The sequence below is a fragment of the Protopterus annectens genome, chromosome 8.part0 (genome assembly GCF_019279795.1).
Source record: "Protopterus annectens isolate FY-2018-M chromosome 8.part0, PAN1.0, whole genome shotgun sequence".
Taxonomy (NCBI): domain Eukaryota; kingdom Metazoa; phylum Chordata; order Ceratodontiformes; family Protopteridae; genus Protopterus; species Protopterus annectens.
The window spans coordinates 1,397,544,129-1,397,563,591 of NC_056741.1; the positions used below are offsets into that span (position 1 = coordinate 1,397,544,129).

At 38.4% G+C, this 19,463-nt stretch overlaps 1 protein-coding gene across 6 annotated transcripts in view; it reads left to right on the forward strand.

The window, feature by feature from the left end:
• The window catches only part of HOATZ (HOATZ cilia and flagella associated protein), a 437,779-nt gene that overhangs the window by 404,129 nt on the left and 14,187 nt on the right, over window positions 1-19,463 (forward strand). For 4 of the 6 annotated variants that reach the window (XM_044080985.1, XM_044080984.1, XM_044080988.1 and 1 more), the window contains one exon: window positions 7,147-7,199. The exons of the other annotated variants lie outside the window; for them this stretch is intronic. In XM_044080985.1, the coding sequence (XP_043936920.1) occupies window positions 7,147-7,199 (53 nt within the window). The remainder of the gene's footprint in view (window positions 1-7,146; window positions 7,200-19,463) is intronic. 6 annotated transcript variants of the gene reach the window in all.

Below are 19,463 nucleotides of genomic sequence, written 5' to 3' on the forward strand. Positions count from 1 at the left end.
ATATGACCTCTGAAATGACTGTTACATTTTGGTAGAAATTTCCAATAAGTGGATATTGGACTAGATTTGCACTTAATATATAATTCATGTCTAAGCATTCAAAACTTTCAACATGATGCAAAACCTGAGTCTGCTTAGTTGCCTAAAGTTTAGACCTGGCATTACTCTGTTATGCAATGCAGGAAACGACTGAATTGGTCGTTTCATTTAGTAATGGATATTCCTACAATGATTTGAAAGCATGATCAGCCTTATAAGTGGCTGATATAGGAGTACTTTGGTATATACCAATATATTTGATAACACTTACAGAAGTATCTTCCAGAAATGAAACCACAGAAGAGTTCTGCTACCAGGTGGCAATCGACTGACATACCCTTCTTTGAGGGAAAATGATTGGTCCTACAGCTATTCCTCCTGCATAGCATTCAGGATGTCCTAAAACTCTGGCTGCTATATAGAAAATGCTGGCCTTGACTCCCTTTCATTGTCCACATCCAATAAATCTGAATTTTATGGGGGATGCTTCACATACATTTTCAGGCTAAGATTATGGGATTGGGAATCCCCAGGTCTGAATGGTAATTTTTGACTTATCAGAGTACGGTTGAGAAAAAAAAACATGGCAGGACTAAGACATTTAACAATTCTGATCAACTACTCATTTACTGTGAGGGTAAGAGGGAGGGACAAGCAGTGTTAAAACAGACAATGTCTAAGTAGTTGTCTCATGCTATTACCTTCTTTTTATATCCACTATAACAAGTCACTTCCAGGCAAGGTTAAGGAAAATTATACCAGGGCTTTGGCGTCTTCTGTGTTTTTGTTTTCCAGATTTTCCAGATCCAAGGCAGGATTTACTAGGAACATTCTCTAGCAGCTCCTGAGCTCACAGTCTTCCTCTTCCTGGCTTTCTAAGCGCCAGTAATTTACTTGTACGGTGTTCTAATGATGAATGTAGTACAGCTATGTAAGTGGACTTACCGCAACAGTACATGTGTGGATGACAAACATAGTACAACTATGTAACTGGACTTACCACAACAGTACATGTGTAAATGACAATCATAGTACAGCTATGTAAGTGGACTTACCACAACAGTACATGTGTGAATGCCGAACATAGTACAGCTATGTAATTGGACTTACCACAACAGTATCTGTGTGACTGATAAGCATAGTACAACTATGTAACTGGACTTACCACAACAGTACAAGTGTGAATGACGAACATAGTACAGCTAAGTAACTGGACTTATCACAACAGTACATGTGTGACTGATGAACATAGTACAACTATGTAACTGGACTATCACAACTGTACATGTGTGCATGATGAGCATAGTACAGCTATGTAACTGTACTTATCACAACAGTACGTGTGTGAATGGAGAATGTAGTGCAGCTATGTGACTGAACTTACCACAACAGTACATGTGTGAATGACGAATATAGTACAGCTATGTGACTGAACTTGCCACCATACCTCTCAACCTGTCAGAGCAAGAAATCTGTACAAAGGCACAAATAATGGGGGACAAAGGCCTAAAATAGGGACAATTTTAAATATTGCTCTTACAAACTTAGAAAGTTGATAGAATAACAGGTTATGCATTATAATTAATTTTCTGAGGATATGAAGTCTGAAACTCAAATGTGTGTCATTATTTTCTGACTTCAATCCTGAATGATTTGCCAGTGACTTGCCAGAAAACCACTATATTATGAGAAACAGACCAAAAATATGAAGCAAAAATCTGGACATTCTGCGAAAATCTGTACAGTTGAGAGGTATGCTTACCACAACAGTACATCTGTGACTGACAAATGTAGTACAGCTATGTAAATGAAATTACCATAACAGTACATGTGTGAATGATGAACGTAGTACAGCTATGTTACTGAACTTTCCACAACAGTACATGAGTGAATAACAAACATAGTACAGATATGTGAATGAACTTACCACATAAAGCATATGCGTGAATCATGAACGTAGTACAGCTATGTAACTAGACTTATCACAACAGTACCATGTATGAATGGTGAACATAGTACAGTTCTGTGGATCAACGTACCGCAACAGTACATGTGTGACTGACGAATGTAGTACTACTTTGTAACTGAACTTGCCACAACAGTACATTTGTGAATGGTAAACGTAGTACAGCTATGTGACTGAACTTACCACAAGAGGACATATGTGAATGACAAACATAGCACAGCTATTTAGCTGAGCTTACCACAACCGTACATGTTTGAATAGATCACTGTGGCAGTAGCTGCACCCTCCCTCTCTCTCTCTCTCTCTCTCTCTCTATATATATATATATATATATATATATATATACACACACACACACACACAATCTTTTTCTGAGCATATTCCTATTGTTAGGGCAAAAGCCCTCCCATCCCATTCTGTAGCAAGAAATCTCTTAACATTTGGCTACCTAACCAATGAATTTATATGTCTCCTCCTAAGCCCTTCATCAGTTAAGGCTTGTAGAAGGTGCCCTAAAGCTTTGAATGCTGGCCTGTTGTCTTCTCCTTTAAAGGATGTATAATAAGAATGGATAACATAATGATTAATGTCTTTATGTCACAAATGAAAGGTGCATGGTTTGATTCTAACCTCTGCAGTTGAGGGTTGGCATAATGGTTAAGCTATCTGCCTTCTAAACACTAAGTACAGGGTTTGATTCTCACATTTGAAAGGGATATTTACTAGGCTTAAAATAACCCACAAAGACAGCTGACCTAAGAACCTATGTTATAACCCATACAACTTAAGCATACCTCTCAAATGTTCAGATTTTCGCAAGATGTCCAGATTTTTGCCCCATATTTTAGGCCTGCTCATTATAAAACTTCTAGTTTTCTTGCAAATCACTAAGGATTAAAGTCACTAAAAAAATTACATAGATATGAGTTTCAAACTTCATATCCTTCAAGAAATGTATGCTAACAGAAGACCTGTTATTCAGGAAACTTTCTAAATTTATAAGATCAATATTTAAAATCTGTCCATATTTTTAGGCCTTTGTCCCCCCATTATTGTAGGCTTTGTCTGGATTTCTTCTGCTTAGAGGTTGAGAGGTATGAGCTTAAGTTATTGCAGCAGTGATTTATTCAAACAATTTATATTATGGTAAGTTTACTTACACAACTGTACTTTCCTCCAGATCAAAAAGGGAAAGGATTTTATTTAAGAATCTTTCTAGTGAAAAGAAAAAAGGAACAGAGAGGCATGTCCTGGATGTTTATTTTCTAAATCTGCACATCTAAATTCCAGCATTCAAAATGCTTTCTCTCTTTAGACTCTATTACCTCCCATCCCTTCTCTCAGTTTTCTATGAACTTTGGATTGAAAAGATACTTATCATCACATTCTGGTCACCAAAAATTTCAGATGTTTTTGTGTTTTTATGTGTCTAGCTTGCATTTTCAGTTTTATATGCTGCCTTTTGATTCTCTACTGCTTCAAGAGTGTTTACAATGTGCCTGGCTTCTGTAATGGCTCATTGCAGGTTATATGGGGCATTCACATTTTTCCATATTTAGATGGCTGTTTGATTTTTGCAATTTTATTTCTCATGCTATCAGGATTCCATAATAAGAGTAATAATCCTTTTCTCAGACTGGAGTTTCAGGTAAACAAATAGAAATCTTCTCTCATTTCATCCCACAAGATCTTGTTTTTTTTTTTTTGGTTTTTTTTTAGATGTCTCCTGGATACAGCTCATATGAAGGCTTTTCTTCCACAAGGCAAGGTGAAATCTTACAAGCAGTAATTTTGATATTTTTCAGACAAACTCAGAAGCCTACCAGGGAATAATTCAGAATTCTAGATGTCATCTGTTCTCATGATCCGTTGGCCAGACATTACATGAGGAAGATTCAATAGTTTATCAAAACAGTTTAAACTCAGCACCATCACCTCTCTCATGTCATATTCCAGGTGATGGGGTTTGTGACATGCAGCTACTATGGTGGGTAAATCAGATAGCTCTTAACCCAGGTCTCCCATTCACCCTTCCAGCACCCGCTGAACCTGTAACCACAGATGGATCAGAATTTGTTTGATGAGGTGAATCCAGCAGAGTGAAAGTACGTAGACTCTGCAACAAACAAAACAAGTCAAAACACGTAAATTTCAAAAAATGAGGTGTCTTATAAATGTTCTAAAATCTCTGAGCCATCTTTGGAGTTCAGGCCCTCTGTCTGTTATCACATACAACACCATAGTGATGTGATACCTAAACAAACAGGGGAAGCCAGCCCCAAACCCCTTTGCAGTATAGCTATGGTAGACTGGGATTTAGTATCTCAGTACAATCTATCCCTTTAGGTAACTACATTCTAGCAGTGCAACACATTGCTGCAGATACGCCAAGCAAGACTGGGACAGACTCTCACAAATGGATGTTGTACCCAGGGCTCTTTCAGGAATTGATCTATCTGTGCATAACTCCTAAGCTCCTCAAAAAGATCTGTTTGCCTCCAACAGCAACAGGCAGTTAAAGAAATTCTGCTCCAGGACTCGTTCTCAGGCCTGGAAGGCAGACACCTTTTCATTCCCATGTACAGCAATGTTCCTTTATACTATTTTACCCTTTTTCCTTATATCCAGAGTTCTGCTAAAGATACAGAAGAACTGCCCAAGGATAATTGTGGTTATCCCTTTTGGGCCAGGCAACAATGTTTCTCCCTTCTTTTGACTTTAGCCAGGGGCAATTACCATAAGCTTCCTCTCAAAATGGACTTACTCACACAATATGGGGCAATTTGATATGCCCCAGCCTTCATCTGCTTTAACTGACTGCTTGGATGATAGAATTTTAGTAACTTTAGGCTCTTTTTTTCTATGGATGTGCAGTGGGTATTAAAGGACCAAAAAAAACATGTTGCTAGAAAATCATATATGAGTACATGTGAAATATTTTCTAGTTACTGCCAATCCAAGAGCCAGAACCCTTTTACGGCTCAGACTCCTATGATTCTTCAGTATTTCTGTGAGTTATTATCCTCTAACCTATCCTATTCTTTTAAGATTCAGCTCTTGGCCATTTCTACTTGTCTGCCCTTGGTTCTCACCCCCTTCAATCCTATGTTAAATGAAACAGTTTTTGAAAGGAGTTTTACATATTTGTCCACCTATAAGGCATGTAGCTCTTTCTTGGGAACATAATTTAGAATTATTTCATTATTTGATTATTTGAAAAACTTAACTACTAATTAGGCTGGCTTGAAATTCTTAATATGGAGAACAGTAGCACTTATTGCACTGTCTTCTGCAAGAAAAGTATCTGAGTTGCAAACTTTTATGGTGAGTGTCCCTTATCTCATTTTTCATAATCAAAATCATTTAGGGGTTTACACTGAGCCAGGCTATTAATCATACTGTTTTTTTTCCTGTGCCGAACAATTAAGGGAGAAAGAATTTTTGCATAATCTAAATGTAGAGAGGCAGCTCAGATATCATATTGAAAGAACAAAAATGTTCAGGAGTTAAAAACAAAATGGACTAGCGATGACTAACAGACAATTTCTGTTGCTTTTTTTCCTTTCAGGCAAAGTCAGAGCCTACTCTTTCAGGTCTCTAGCTATTTCTGTAGCATGTTGGAAAGAAACAGAAATATAGTAGAGGCAGCAACTTGGTAATCTCTGCACACTTTTGCCAAGCACCATAAATTGTACTCGTATTCTAGGTCCAGAGAAGGCTTTGCAAGGACTATCCTCCAGGGGCTGCTTAAGTTCTGGCATTCATCTCATATAGCTTAGGCCAGTGCAGCAATGATTTAATGATGATCATAATTTAGTTGTGTAAGTAAACCTACCATACTAGTAGATGTCCAAATAGATCACTGATGCAGTAGCTGTACCCTCACTCATTTCACATATTATGCTATTTTTATGCCAGTGTTTGGGATTTGAACAGGTTTTGATCCTGTTTTGCAGGCCTCTAGCTTCCCTCATACAGGGCAGTGTCTATGGTGTGTGGAATGTGCCCTAAAGCTTTGGGAGCTGGCCTGCTCATCCAGTCTTTGATATGATGTCCCATATAACTTAGACAACTGCAACAGTGATCTCTTCAAACATCTACTGTTATGGTAAGTTTACTTACACAACTGCACTTTGCCAGAATTTGCCATCTCTAAGGCTGCAGTCACTACTTTGTAGTACAGGTATAAATAAAATTGAATTGCAAAGATGAACATTTAGCCCCCACCAGCTTATGAGTATGCTGTAAGACAAGCAGAAAAGAAAGGGAGATGTTTCCCTGAGGCACAGAAAAACTACAAGCTTGTAACTAGTATCAGATAGTCACTGGATGAAAGTGGAGAATAGATGTTGGGATTAACAATGAGGATGGAAGTGTCCCAAGAGAGCACATGTATGTGTGTGTGCGTGTGTGTGTGTGTATATATATATATATATATATATATATATATATATATATATATATATATATATATATATAGAGAGAGAGAGAGACAGACAGATATATATATATATATATATATATATATATATATATATATATATATATAGAGAGAGAGAGAGAGAGAGACAGAGAAAGATTGATATATACTGATCAGATGATTGGTCTGGTTCAACTGCCCGGGTACCTCCAATTACTTTAACTATTTCATATTTGCTTCAACCCAGTCCCACTTATAAAATTTGTGGCCTTTTTGACTTTTTATTTATATTAATTTCCTTGCTGGCTGGAAGGACATGTACTACTAAAACATGCAGATTATTAACGTTTTAATTTTCAGTTGATCATAAAAAACATAGGAAACACTGGCCGAGAGGAAATACATAGAAGACAGGAGGGAGCAAATGGAAAGTTGTGAGGCTTGAGACATTCTGTTACAGGACAATACATAAAGATGAGCCGAAGTTTTACAACGTATCCTGCTAAGACTAGGAAAATAATACAGGAAATACCTTCCATATGTAGAAATAGTATGTACCCCAGGTTAGTGTACACAATTTAGCACTATAACTCAAATTTCTGAAAAAAATAGGACAGGAAATGTATTCTCAGTATCTATAAACCATTTCACCTTAAAGCAGTTTAATATATAATGGTCCACTGTAAAATTTTTTTCATTTTCCTTTCTTTTTTCTTTACAGAAGGAATCAGTTTCTGCCCCTTATAAACCAAAGATTTATGCGTCAGATCTAAAGTGAGTATATACTGACATAGCATTAGATATTGTGTGTGTGTGTGTGTGTGTGTGCATGTGTGCGCATGTATCAGTCTGTCTGTGCGTACATACACGTCTGATAGTAAAACTTAAAGGTAACCATGCGAATTAGAAGGATGAGAAGACAAAACATACTGGCTGAACATGGTTTTGCCTGTCTGCTACTTTTTACATGAGTATTTCCATCAGGTCTCCTACAGAAGACTTGAACTTCAAGTGACACTGAGAGTGATGCTCAGCAAGAGATTCTGATACCCCAATAATTAGAATATCAGAATAAAAGTACACCAGGTTTCAATTTCCTGATCATAGAAACATGGTTCCCTCACATCTCTTCTTGAGCTGCTTTTGTATGCCCTTACACATTTCTTGAGAAAGCTGCTGTCTACCGTTAACACTTTTCATATAATTTTAATTTTCAGCCCACTTTCCCATCAACTTTCTTTCTTTGTGATCTGACTATTGAAGGCAACTTGTCCGATGGGAAGGATTAAAATACAACTTTAAAAAAGCTTATTTAGACTCATACAACCAATAAATTAATTAGCTGTAATTTCTATTTTAAATAGAATTTGAATCTATTACTTGCTTACCTTAGGTAGTGAACTTGCAGCCCATTTATACCCTCTAAAAGGTAAACATTGTGTGACAGCTCACCATTTCAGCATTATATCTTTTATGTTAACTGCATGTGTTTAACAACACATTGCTTTACCAGAGGTGCTGCTATGAAAAGAAATGCAGTCAGTTCTGTGGTCTTCCAAGAACTGCTGGTTATGTGTAAGGTCATGGACTGCAGATATGCATCAGCTTATTTCTTATGCAGCACGATGGCCTGTCTACTTGTTGGTGTTGCCATGGATACTATCTTTTGGATGGAAATGAAAAAATTTGCTGCTTTGGTCTCAGTCCAGAAGATAGTACTATCACCAATGTCTCTGTCAGGTTTATGGCAAGTCATCTTAGTGTGTGGCTTGCAATAAAACTCACAGAATTGTGAGTTTTTATTGTTTGGGACTACTGCTCATCAGTCTTTTGACGAGTATGTGATTACCTTTTATTTCATTTTTTTTTTTTATTTTAACTTACAGTCTGGCATCCTGGACCTCCATACTATGTCTTTGACTGCATTCATATTATTTTCTTTATCTGTATAGCATTTTTTTCTCTAAAGCTCCTGTGTTTAGGAGATCTGGTTATGCAGTGTTGTGAGATAACGGCCGCCCTACAACTCAGATGACCTGGGATCAGTTAGCAACCCTAGCTCTGGAGAAGCCATTGTGAGGAGGAAGGTGGGAATGGGATTGATAGGTTGTTGCCATTTCATCCACCCTTGATGACCCCTACAGTGCTGTTTCTCACTGGAGTATAAATGCAGTATATAGGTCACCAATGTGCTTATGGCTGAACTCTCATTTCAGTGGAAGCATGCATATATGGGGACCTAACTGGCCCTTGTTATGTGGTCATGTACATTGACTAACAGGGAGTGGGGTTAGGTCATAATAAGAAAACATGTATGCTGTCTGGATAGTGACCATGTTGCAGTCTGCTCGCACCAACAAATATTCAATAGTAAAATTCTCATGGTGGGCCAGGTAAGTATAATTAAGTATAAGCAACAAGGATAAAACACCATGCAAAAAAGAATCAGCACTTGGAGTGTGTGTGTGTGTGTGTGTGTGTGTGTGTGTGTGTGTGTGTGTGTGTGTGTGTGTGTGTGTGTGTGTGTGTCTGTGTGTGTGTGTGTGTGTGCCCATGATGTGATTCACCATACTGAGTGCACCTACTCCTCTAACCAGACATTTCTTTTCTGTCACATGTATACTTTGAATCTTAATTCTGACTTATATCATGGAAAAGTTCTCACATTCAATGGCAAAACAAGTAAAGCCTTCACAGAAATCAGTGACTAGCAAATAATATGCCAAGACCCACACTGCCATTGGTTCTACTGCTTGGGAGAGGAGCACAATGTGAAGAACTACTATGACTACCAGTGATCCAACCAGGCCATCCACAGATACAGGAAGGAGGAATTCCTTGCCCTTCTGACTACTCTCAGTTGTAGCAGGTAATAATGGCCAGAGCAGGGTCTTACTTACACATCCAGGTGTTAACCTGATCACCATCAGAAGTATAAAATGCAATGCAGGCTTCAGTCACCCATTCATGGAGGTAATTCCATTTTAAAATGGCTTTCTGGTTGCAATTTGTCATAGGCATTTCCCTTGAAGAGGGAGGACTTGAGTTCACATAAATGTTCTACTTTGACAGATAATAGCAGGCCCAGGAAGGAAAACCCTGGGTTCTGTTACAGGGTATAGGAACAACCGTTCCCACAGATAATTGGTCAGAGCATATTCATGACCCCCTGGAGTGAGCACTGAGTTTTCTGGTCATAACTTGATGCTTGCAGTCAGAATGACCACAGGGTTTTTTTCCCATGTCCAACAGGGTTCAACAATCCAGACTGAGCAGGTCCATCAGTCTTCTCATGCTATCACCTTCAGTCCAGGCCCTAGAGTTCAAACAACTGCATGCCATATGGCCAAAGAATGCACCCTTAGGTAATATGGGCTGATGCCAGCCCTGGGTCCTATACAGGGCTATCAGTTGTTTGCCAATGGTAGGTTTGCCCTAAAATACTGGTTCCCTATTATTCAACATCCATCACCCTCTCATTGTATTTCTGACACTATTTATGACATCCTTGCCCACACACATCCCTACTGCATCTGTTGAGGCAGGAGGCTCCTTCCTCCTTGGCATATTTGATAAGCCTGAATATCCCGAGTCTGTCATATACGATATAGAGGAAGATAATGAGTCCTCCACCTCCTATACCTTCCCATCAAATGGCCGCTAATTTATTGAAACCTTTTGGCGCATGACAGTGTATAGGAAATAGCCTCTGTCCATATTTCTTCCTTCTAGAAACAGCTTAATGAGTTTCTGAGGAAGAAGTGGGAAGAGCTTCAAATCATCTACCTTATGATGCACCTTGTCAAAATTGCCATGTATCTAGTCGGGCATTGACCAGATTCTGCTTTTGGTGCTTCCAAGAAAACAAATACAATTCATCAGCTTTCAGTCAAATGGAGATAGATCCTGACCAGACATCATCAAGTCGACATCTACTTTACCTCTTAAGTCCGGTATGGTTCCCAAGGAACACAGAACATTGTCTCCTTAACCCAGAGACCATATATACATAGCTTTTAAGAGGGTAGGCAACTGAGTATTCTCTTGCAACACACTGGTAATTAGAGTGCCTCAGCTGCTTGTCTTACCTGGCATGATTCTAGTACTCCCTGGAGAGTCATGTGCTGAAAGAGCTTGCCTGCCTACCAGAGCCTGAGCTAAAGATGAAGTGTCAAGATTCTTATGAAGACGCCATCTTATGAAGTGTCTGTGGTGACCACAGGGAATTGTCATGTGACCTACTGTAACACTAACTGCACTGATGCTAGAGCTAGGACAGCAAGCTAAGACATGCTCCTGTGAAGATGTTTTGGTCAAGGCTATCCTCCTTTATAGAGTAACTCAAGCAATCCTTTCTGCATGTTCCATTTAAGAAGGAAACATTATTTGACCTAACAGTATGGGATGTGATAGGTGAAATTTTTGAAGACAATCCACGCCCTTACCCCTATTTTTGGTAAATTTGATTATCCATGTTTGCACCATTCGCAATCTTCTTCTTCTTCTTGAAGGCTCAGTCAATTACCTAAAAGGAAAAAGGATTCTCCTAGCAAAGTGAATAAAAGTCCCACATATCATGCAGTTTTCACATATTTCCAGCTAAAATTACCCCACTTGCCCAGCAGTTGCAGTACAGACTGTCATCTAAGGTTGCCTGAATGTGGATTCTCTGACTCTGATTCACCTCAGAGATCCATTACAAAAGACCAATGGGATTAAGACGTGACCTTTGTAGGCCACATCATAGAACTTTTACTGCCTCTCCAGGAAGCCTGTATCCATAGAATAAGCCATCTTGACAAGGCTTTTAAGACAAGCCAAAGCTTTTTCCAGAAAAAAAAATGGGCCTGTAGAGACTATCCCTCCTCTGCAGTAAAGCCCAGGGTTCTCCTCTCACCCCTTCATAATTTTGAAGAGAACAAAAGGAATATTTTCTCCATCCCAAATATCAATAACTTCCAAAACTCATTTTATATATCAAGATCTTATTTTGACAAAGGCCTTTAGAGCAATAGATTATAGCATTTGGGTTTGCAAACTAGCAAAGCTCTGTCATTCAGCCTTTATTTGCATAACTTTCTTTTTCTGTGTGAAGGCCAGTTCTGGTTTTCATACCATCATGCATGCTGACATTAGTGATACAATGATCCCTACATATGACATTGGCATGCACCCACCGCAGTTCTCACTTTCTGAAAAACAGTTGTTTGACTGTGTGTTCTTCAGAAGTGCAGAGTTGATGATATAGCAATATAATATTTAATTGTTGCTGCTCTCATTTTGAATGGATTTTTTTTTTACTCTGTCTTCATTAAGATTTTCTTTTCTCATCTGTTGGGAATGCTTCCCATTCCAGGCTGAAAAGCAATTTCCCTTGAAGATTTCCACACAATTCTTGTTTGGTTTGTGAACTGACCATAAGAAAGTCTTTTCAGCATTATGTCATAATTCATAAACATACCTGGTTATAAAGATTAAAACATTTCATTCATATCTAATGAAAAAGAAGAGTAAAAGGTTAGAAAAAACATTAAAAAGTTATAAAATGGACTAAAGGTAAAAGTTAGTGGAGTAACATGGCATCAGCTAAGATGAAAGACAAATAAAATAAAAAAATACAACATCTCCCCCAGCTCTAGTGAATAAGTGTTAGATCCTTCAATGGCTCTTACAACTGATGCTCAAAATTCTGGTCATTAAACCAAAAAAAAGGAATCACCTCTACTGGTCCTGGCATTATATAAGATTAACATTGAAACTGCTGCCTGAATGCAGCAACATATGGTCAATATTACAAATACACATGTCCTAGCTGAGACACTGTGATTGGGGAATATCTGGACTATGAGGATCTTAGATGGAATATCAGTGGTACGGAAGAGGCCTCTACAGGACCCAGTGCTAATATCAAGTTATATTTTCCTAAAATCTAATTGCAGTCCATTTTCCATGAATCTGTTAATAAAAAGCACTTTGCCAGAGAATGTTTTAAGTTGTTCAGGAATCTGTAAGGTTGCAAAAAATATTTTTTCATCTTGTCTTGATCAGTGAAAGAGGACACTCTTTAACAGTGAGGCAGATAGATCCCACTTTTGGGCAAGACTTAGGTCACAATTATACATCATCTCAATTTTCATGATCATCCTCTCAGTTTTCAAAATGACACATCACCTCAGTCTTCACAATGACACATCACCTCAGTCTTCGCAATGGCGCATCATCTCAGTTTTCACAATGACAGATCACCTCATTCTTCGCAATGACACATCATCTCAATCTTCACAATGATAGATCACCTCAGTCTTTGCAATGACACATCATCTCAATCTTCACAATAACAGATCACCTCAAGTCTTCGCAATGACAAATCACCTCAGTCTTCACAATGACACATCATCACATGTTGACATGATCATGACACATCATCTTATAACCATTGCTGACAACCCAACTGACCTCCACTCAACTACCCAGGCATCCTTCCACACCATTCAGACTTGGCTTAGTGATAACAAACTAATACTTAATCCAAAAAAACTAAGCTCCTACTCTTCCTCCCTAAAAACATCACTACACTCAAAAGTACATTTACCATCTTATGCTGCAGCAACACTATCATCTCAGCTGAATCAAGTACTAAATTGCTAGGTGTTACGATAGATGATCAGCTTAAGTTTGATCTTCATATTACTAACTCGGTAAAAAGAACTTATCAGAAACTTGGACACCTTTTCCGTAGCAAGAAATACTTAACTAACATTGCCCGAATAACTCTCTCCCAGGCTTTATTACTCCCAACACTCCTGTACAGCTACCACATATTCACAATCCTAAATTCTACACTTATTTCCATTTGCAGCTAACCAAACTTACAAGTAACACCACTGCTTAGCACTACAGCAACTAGACTGGCTAGAATTCCCTCAGCTGCTCCAACTATACCAACTACAAATCAACCACTCTATCCTCTATCTACTCTCCTTCTACCCCAGCCTCTCCACTATCATATCCAAATATTCCTCTGCTAGGACACTACACAGCTCAAATCAAGAATTATTAGACATCTACAAACCCAAAACCAAAATAGGCTGCCTTCTCTATAACTATAACCCAGCTACATCCTGGAACCAACTGCCCTTGGAAATAAAATCCCTCCAGCATAGCAAAAGTTTCAAATTAGCCACAAGAAAATACCTAAAACAAAGTGGTCTTGCCACTGTATCCAACCACCCTAAAACCACCGTCCTTTCACCTATTTCACCACCTCACTCTTAATGTATCTCTAACACTATTCCCCTGCCTCTTCTACCTCTTCCCTTCCTCTGTCTCCAACTGCTCATTATTCTTACAGTCTCAAAACAACCTACCTGTCTAGTCTGTCTCCTATACTCTACCTCCCCTACATCTCCTACTAGCCATTCTTACTTTCCTTTCTTGTTTCCAAGCTCCTATACAACTAGATCCTACACACTTTAAATAAGCATCTGCCTAACTATTAACTCATTTTGCTCTAAGCAGCTTAAATACTATTGTAACTAGTTACGTTTTCTTCTGCTAATTGTTTAAAACCTTGTTTATAACAACTCACATACTTGTCTGCCAATTGTTAATACTCTGTATAATTGAATTGCCTGAGTATGTTTTTTTTCTCTCCAGGTCTCTGCTTGTAGGATCCTATAGCTCATTGTTACTACTATGTTACTAAAATTTAATAAATTGTTTTCTAGTCCTGAGGAGCTTTTCTCCCTGGGTCTCTGCTGAAAATGAGCCAAAAGTTCAGCCAGACTAACCCAGTTAACAAATGTAAAATAAATAAATAATAATAAATAAATCTCAGTCTTCACAATGACAGATCACCTCAGTCTTTGCAATGACACATCACCTCAGTCTTCACTATGACGCATCATCTCAATCTTCAGCTTTCCCCAATATGTTTTTTGGGATCAAAAGGCAAACTACAAGAGGAAGTGTTCTGGATGGTCATCTGGATGCTCTTCCTTCCTGAAAAAGAGGTATTTAGAGATGATATGCATGAAATAATCAAAGCAGTCTGCCATCCCACCAGTGTGTACTTTTAAAGATGTTAAGACTCCACATTCTTAATATCCTGCCACAATGTCTGTAGCACCAAACAGGGTACATTGGCTGTACAGAACATTTGCTGAAATGACATATTTATAGTGCATTTTGAAAGTAGGCCAAACAACAGTTTCATTGTACTCTGATCAGCAGCAGAAAAGACCTTCTTGTTAGCTTGTGTGTCATTTATTAAAGAGAATAGACTTTTATGGAACTATATGGACACAGGATCTCCACATCGTACAATTTATCTTTTAGGGGTATTTACTATTTACTATTGTTGATCATGTTGTTTCACACTGGAGCTCTGTTTTAAACAATTTCCTGGAAAACACATATGATACTTCTGAAGTAGGAACTAGGGATAACTAAAGAGGTTAATATTAATATCTGACAAAACAGGAGTTCACATACTGAAATGTGCATCTGCTGCAGTAGATGCTTCTTCTATAGTCTCTCACGCTGGTGTGCATCTGTGCAGCTGTACCCACTAAGAAGAGATTCACATCCAGGAGATATCACAGCATATATGCTAGATGCATCAATAACAAATAAAAACTATTTGGGAAACTTTACAAATGCATTTCCTAGTTAGCTAGAGAAAAAAATGGCAAACAAAAAGAAGCATGACATCTAGATCCAGGGAAGTCATTGTGCCACTCTGTTCAGCCCTTATCAGACCCATCACTGAGTATAATGTCCCCTTCTGTATGTAGCTGACCAGGCACATGCAACAATTGAAATGTCCACAGAGGTTCCTCACAAAAAGAATACAGAGCATAAACATAATATCCTATGCAAATTGCCTCAAAAACCTATCTCTATGTTCTGTTTCCTGCTGAGCGGCGATTTATGCCTGGCATACAAGGCATCCTTGAATCCTGTTTTGGTAGACCTTTTGCATATCCAAAATATGAACAGCACCAGAACTACTAGATCTAAAGATTTAAGCTTTGCTTGCAATTTAAATAGGATGTGTTGGAAGGGGCAGGTATGTATCTCAGAGACTTGCCATTTTTTTGGAATTGGTTTCCCATCCGTGTGAAGCAGAGCCCTTTCCTAACTCTGTTCAAGCACAATCTGGACCAGTGGATGAAAATCAGAAATTCACACCTGCCCTTTCAACTATGTCACTGATGGACACATGCTGCCATTTAATCATTCCCTAAGTAACATACACCCCTTAAAATAACCTCTAAGGTACAATAACTCATAAGATACACAGCTAGGCTTATAAAGGTGCTGGTGGCTGTTGGTCTGGTATACACCTTGGAACCTATGAACTTATGTCATAGTCTCTTATACGTACATGCAAATATACATATACAGACACACACACACACACACACACACAAACACACACACACACACACACACACACACACACACACACACACACACACACACACACACACACACTCTTAAATTATAGTGATGAAATGCACCGTAGGTGTGAGGACCCAGTACACTGGGCCTTACCGACAATTTCATTTCAGTATTCTTCATTTAGTTATCATATCATATTATGGAAAGCAACCAAGAATAGAAGTCTACCAGTGCAGGGATTAAGAAATGAGTATTGAGTGCTATGCAAGGTATGCAAAAAAAAAAAATAAAAAAAGTGGAGTAAAGTCCAGCAAAAAGCACAAAAAAAAACAAAAGATCTGGACTGAAACGAAAGGCACCACAGGAAACTCCTGGAAAATGTTGAAACCACAGACTCCTTTATTAAAAAAATCCCCAAAGAGGAAGAAGTGCTTTTAAAGTAGTATTAAGAAGCAGTATGTTTAACATTTCCTGTAATATCTTCTGCCAGACAAGCAGTATTCCTGAAAGTGTTTTGCTTTAAATTGTTAATCACATGCATTGCTGGTGAGAAGGACTAAAAATGGACTGTTTGCATGCCAGCCCATTAGCTGAAGAGGAACATCAGTGAGTTTACATCCATAACTTCAGCAATGGACCACAAAATATTAGTATCCAACAGGGACATTCTGCAAACTGAGGGACAAGCTATGCACAAACTTGTTTGAAAGGCAGCGTGTTGTTCACTGTAAACAATACTTTAATCCAAATTTGGCTCCAGTAACAACAGGTCTCTCCATCCTCCTCTTTTAACCTGAATCTAAATGTTCCAAGCAAAAATCTACTCTTCACCTGACATAAGAATGCTGTCCAATTCTTTCTAAACTGGAGGCTGTTTTCATGAATTCCACATTTAAATTGCTTTTGCTCATGATACTCTTCGGCATTCATTTAGTCTATATTATCTGATCCATAGGCAGAATTTTGGATGTGGATAGATCCCGAAAAATACAATTATCTTTTCTCTTTTCTCTCTGAGCCCTGTTGCTGCTGAGATATTGAGACGTGCTGTATTTTCTTTTGTCCCAGTGGGACAATAATGGATACATGTTCATCGTTAGAGCACTGTTACGGAAGCCTTAGCTATATGAGATAGATCTTGCCACAGGTATGTCAACAGGTCACCACCCAAAGCTATAACCACTGAGCAGCTCATGGAAGGCTGTATAAAATCAGTGGTTAGGGCACCAGACCTTCTGAACTTTCCCTGTGGACTTCGAGTAATTGACACTCGGCTAGCACTTCCTCAAGGCTGGGAAGATAAACACCCCTTGGGGGGAAAAAAACATTCACTTCAGAAAAATCTGTGATGCACACATCATTTATTTTCTTTAGAAAATTATCTTTTTAGGCTAGGAGTAGTGTTTTAGTGGTTGTCAGCAAAGAGTTTACCTCACAGTTGTTAACTTTTCTAAGGTTTCCCAGTTTAGGGAAATTATGTTTTAAAATAACTTTTTCCTGTGTTAAAGGTTGCATGTTTTTATTGAAAAATTAAAGATGGGGTTTGGACTTGAGGCTCTGCGGATTGTCATCAAAAGGATTACCTCAACCATGTTTCTCATTAACTATTTAGGCGTCTGCTACTCATTTATCGGGCCATTTGTTTTGACTAGAGTATGGAACAAGCTTTGAACTGTTCAGTTCTTCCCTCCACATCCATTAATAGAAAAAAAGTTTTATGGGATTCTTTGATAATCAAGCTGGCTTTTGTACTACCTTAGCTGCCAAGCAGTGACTTTGCTGTGGCCCATTTAGGTGACTCATACCACTCAGTGATTTCCCTCCATCCATCTGGCAATGGTCTTTGAGAAACCACTAATTTCAAGGAGTCAAGCATACTGTCTGTGATACCTGTCTGTCTCAGAGGAGGGAGTGAACAATACTGCAAATCCACCCTAAGGAGCTTGATTCCTGGGAAAGAGTCCCATCTTTGGGTCAGTCCTTTTCTGGAGGGGGCTGCCAGAAAAAAAAAGACAGTCTTCTCTGGCTTCCCATAACATGGACAGGGGATATTATCTGTATTTTCCTAAGGGCTTATTTCAAGCCTTTCATTCTTTAAATTCTGAATCCCCACAGAATTTTAAAAGAAAATGATTTCTTTCTTTTTCAGATACTAATTCCAAGTCTGATGGACAGGAATTATAATGGGATTTTATTTCTCAATAGCCTATGCCACAAAAAGAGGAATCTGATTCTGAAGAAAGCTTTTCTTCATATTCTCCCACTAAAGAGCTAGCTTTTTCTGAAACTATAACACGGATGAAAGAGGTCTTTCAGTGCTAACAGAAGGAAATTCCATAATCTCAGCAAATATTTTATGACCTATTACAGCTGGATTTTGCTCAGCCTGCTGCTGTTTCTCCTGTCTTACCAGCATGAGAGGACCTTTTTTGGCAGTCAGCATATGCATGACAGTCAACCTCCTGCCCCCAAAGAGTCTAATTAATCATTTAAGGTACTCCAAACCCACACATTTCTTTTTTCAAATCCCAAATCGGGTTCTGCTATTTTTCTCACAAAGATGGGAAAACTTTGGAAATATTTGGGAAGAAAGTATATTTTTTTGACTTCATCATTCAGAATTCTGAATTGTCATGCTCACATGTAGAAAATTGCTGCTTGCTTCTTGTAAAGATATGAAAAAGGTAACTGCTAACTTTTTTTCATCAGAGCTTATGGCATCTCTGAATTCTTTAATAGCCTCTATTACCCCGGTAAACAGACACTAAATGTTTTATTACTTTGCTGATGCTGTATATAAAGCAGCTGCTACTGGAACATTAATAAGAAGGTTTGCTTGATAACATTCACAAAATCTACCAGAGAATGTCAACACCGAGAGCCTGACTGCATCCCCAAATAGAGATTTATCATTTGCTCTCCTTATTTGAAGTCCTTAAAAGATTTGATGAAAGAGGAAAGTTAATTCAAGGGGTTTCTCAGATTTTTCAACCCCCACCTCCATTTAGTAGGAGCTTTTCTTTCAATTCAGTGTCCTTTTACATGAAACAGAATAACCAGTCTCAGCAAGGCTCAGGTAAGCAAAATTTCAAAAAGCAGTGACAGGGATGCTGAAAAAAGACAAGGGCAGTCTAAAAAGGCAGACTGACTATGCATACCCCCTTCATGTGTCACCTCAAAGTTTAAGATGCTGTCCCAACAGTCTCTGTTAGCTCTCATTTCACTTCTCAGTTTTTTATTACTCTGGGTTTCAAACATGCTTATTATCACACCCCAGTTCTCAATGATGTCAGACACTTTTTTAAGACTTTCAGTGTCTTACATTTCCAGTTCTCTGTCTTCCTCTATGGGCTGTCAGCAGCTGCACGAGTGTTTGCACAATGTCTGGCAACAGTAAAGGCTCATTGCAGGTTACAAAGCAGTCACAGTTTCCATATTTAGACAAATGTCTTATATTTCCAGATTCTATACAAATTGTCAAATAACTCTTGCTTGGGTAAAGGAACTCCTTCTCAGTCCACATGAACATACAGAAATCTTCTGCCATTCTTTCTGACAGCATAGTATTTCTGGGATGCCTTCTAGATTCAACACTCATGATGGTTTTTCTTCCTCAGTACAAAGCAGACCTTT